We start from the raw sequence: 2023 nt of genomic DNA on the forward strand, positions 1-2023 counted from the left end.
TCAAAAATAATTTCATTTGGACTTCTGATTAAGATATTTGATAAATATTTTAAAATATTGATCTAGAAGTTGAATTTCAAAAGAATAATAGGAAAAGTCAATAAAACTTCCTGTTTTGCAGTCATCATTCAAGACTTGTTTGACCTGGCCGCCTTGATATTAGACCACGTGTCCTTTTTGGCATATTATTTTAATTATCTCTAAAATTAATCACAAGAAGCCATAAAATAATTCCAAAACATCCTCCTTGGTCACTCTTTTTTTTTGTTCTTTTTTCTCACTTATAAATTTTTCATTTTATTTTATTACTTTCTTGTGATACTAATAACACACCAAATACTTAGGAAAGGGTATTAACTTATATTTGAATTCTTAGTCAAAATTGACGAAATTAAATGAAAATTATTTTACTTTCATATTTTAATTGAAATAAGTAAATTAAAATCGATAATACGATATAATTTGTTATTTCATCTTTAAGATATATACACAAAAAGTGTGAAGAAGCTTTTCGCTATTATATCAATTTTTTTTTATTATAGTAGATAATATATCCTATTCTAATTACAATTCAATTTTTTATTGAGTGTTACTTGATTTGATAGTTTATAATTTTCAAATATATAACCAATGTAGATTTTCTTTGTGGGTCCATCCTACTTATATGGATATAAAAAGAGGATCAAGCCTCAAACAACTTCTCCCCATAATAGACTACTACTAAAACAAGGAAGTCACCTATACTTCTTTTCAAATCTTTCTTGAAAAAAAAAAAACCAAGAGAGAACACAATGAATTCTTCTTCTTCTTCTTCTAATTTTCTATACAATCTCAATTTCAACACCTCTTCCCTCCCATTTAACATAAATGACTCGGATGAGATGTTGCTCTATGGCCTTCTCGCACAAGCTGACTCAGACACTACCACCTCAGTAGCAAATAGTACTCCCATGGCCGAGTCAACACCTTCATCAAAGGAAAAGAATTATAGAGGTGTTAGGCGTCGGCCATGGGGAAAATTCGCAGCGGAGATTAGGGATTCAACTAGAAATGGAATTAGGGTATGGCTAGGGACATTTGATAGTGCTGAAGATGCTGCTTTGGCATATGATCAAGCTGCTTTTTCAATGAGGGGTACAAGTGCAATCTTGAATTTTTCAGTTGAAAGAGTTGTTGAATCTCTACATGAAATGAAATTTCATGTTGAAGAAGGTTGTTCACCTATTGTGTCTCTTAAGAAGAGACATTCTATGAGGAAGGGGAAATTGAACAAGAAAAATAAAATAAGTAGGGAAGTTGTAAAAGATGAGAGTAATTATAATGTTAATATAGTAGTGTTTGAAGATTTGGGTGTTGATTATTTGGAACAACTTTTGAGTTCAAGTGATCATAAAAGTACTAGTAATGATTATTGCCAAGAGTCGTGTGGGATGAATAAGATCTCTTCACTTTTTTAATCAGAAATTTTGAGTTCGAACCATGTGAACAAAAAGTTTCATGCGACAGATCAATGAAATATGAATCTCATATCAGTGAAGTGTGAGAATCCTGAACTCCTTATATGGCTTGAGCAATCGTCTTTCCTTATGAGTTAGACCAAAATCCATTTAAAATGATGATATAAATCCCAATTAATTGACGTCCCAAAGGAAGTAGTGTACATGGGATGAAAAACAAAAATAAATAGTACTATACTAATGTAACTTTTAGTGCTTGATAAATCACAGGTCCATCCAACTTTTTTTTTTTGTTTTACATCAATCTCTACCCTACTTTAATTGGAGACCAGTTTGTAGATTTTCCTTTTTGTGAAGATCTTTAGTGATGATGGCATGTTATTGTCAATAACTTCACTGTGATTAAGGTATTGGAAAAACATTTTTTTTAATCATTTGAATTTATTGATTCGACTAATTTAATATTATAAAATTAAAAGTCAACTATGGTGGTTTTAGCATTTTTAAGAAAGTAGACTTCATTCTTGGATCTTAAACTCAATATTTCTATTTAAGGATATATAAAT

At 30.2% G+C, this 2023-nt stretch overlaps 1 protein-coding gene across 1 annotated transcript; it reads left to right on the forward strand.

Annotated features, from left to right (window-relative positions):
* The first annotated feature begins 728 nt into the window (after positions 1-728).
* Positions 729-1747, forward strand: LOC102590684 (ethylene-responsive transcription factor 1B-like). The gene has a single exon (XM_006356050.2). The coding sequence runs from the start codon at positions 792-794 to the stop codon at positions 1455-1457; it is 666 nt and encodes a 221-aa protein (XP_006356112.1). The 5' UTR covers positions 729-791; the 3' UTR covers positions 1458-1747.
* Positions 1748-2023: the final 276 nt, after the last annotated feature.

Source organism: Solanum tuberosum, unplaced genomic scaffold, assembly GCF_000226075.1.
Source record: "Solanum tuberosum cultivar DM 1-3 516 R44 unplaced genomic scaffold, SolTub_3.0 scf00214, whole genome shotgun sequence".
Classification (NCBI taxonomy): Eukaryota; Viridiplantae; Streptophyta; class Magnoliopsida; order Solanales; family Solanaceae; genus Solanum; species Solanum tuberosum.

What these genes read in the sequence shown, in the direction of transcription:
- LOC102590684 (XM_006356050.2), top strand. Translation starts at nt 792, where the DNA reads ATGAATTCTTCTTCTTCTTCTTCTAATTTTCTATACAATCTCAATTTC.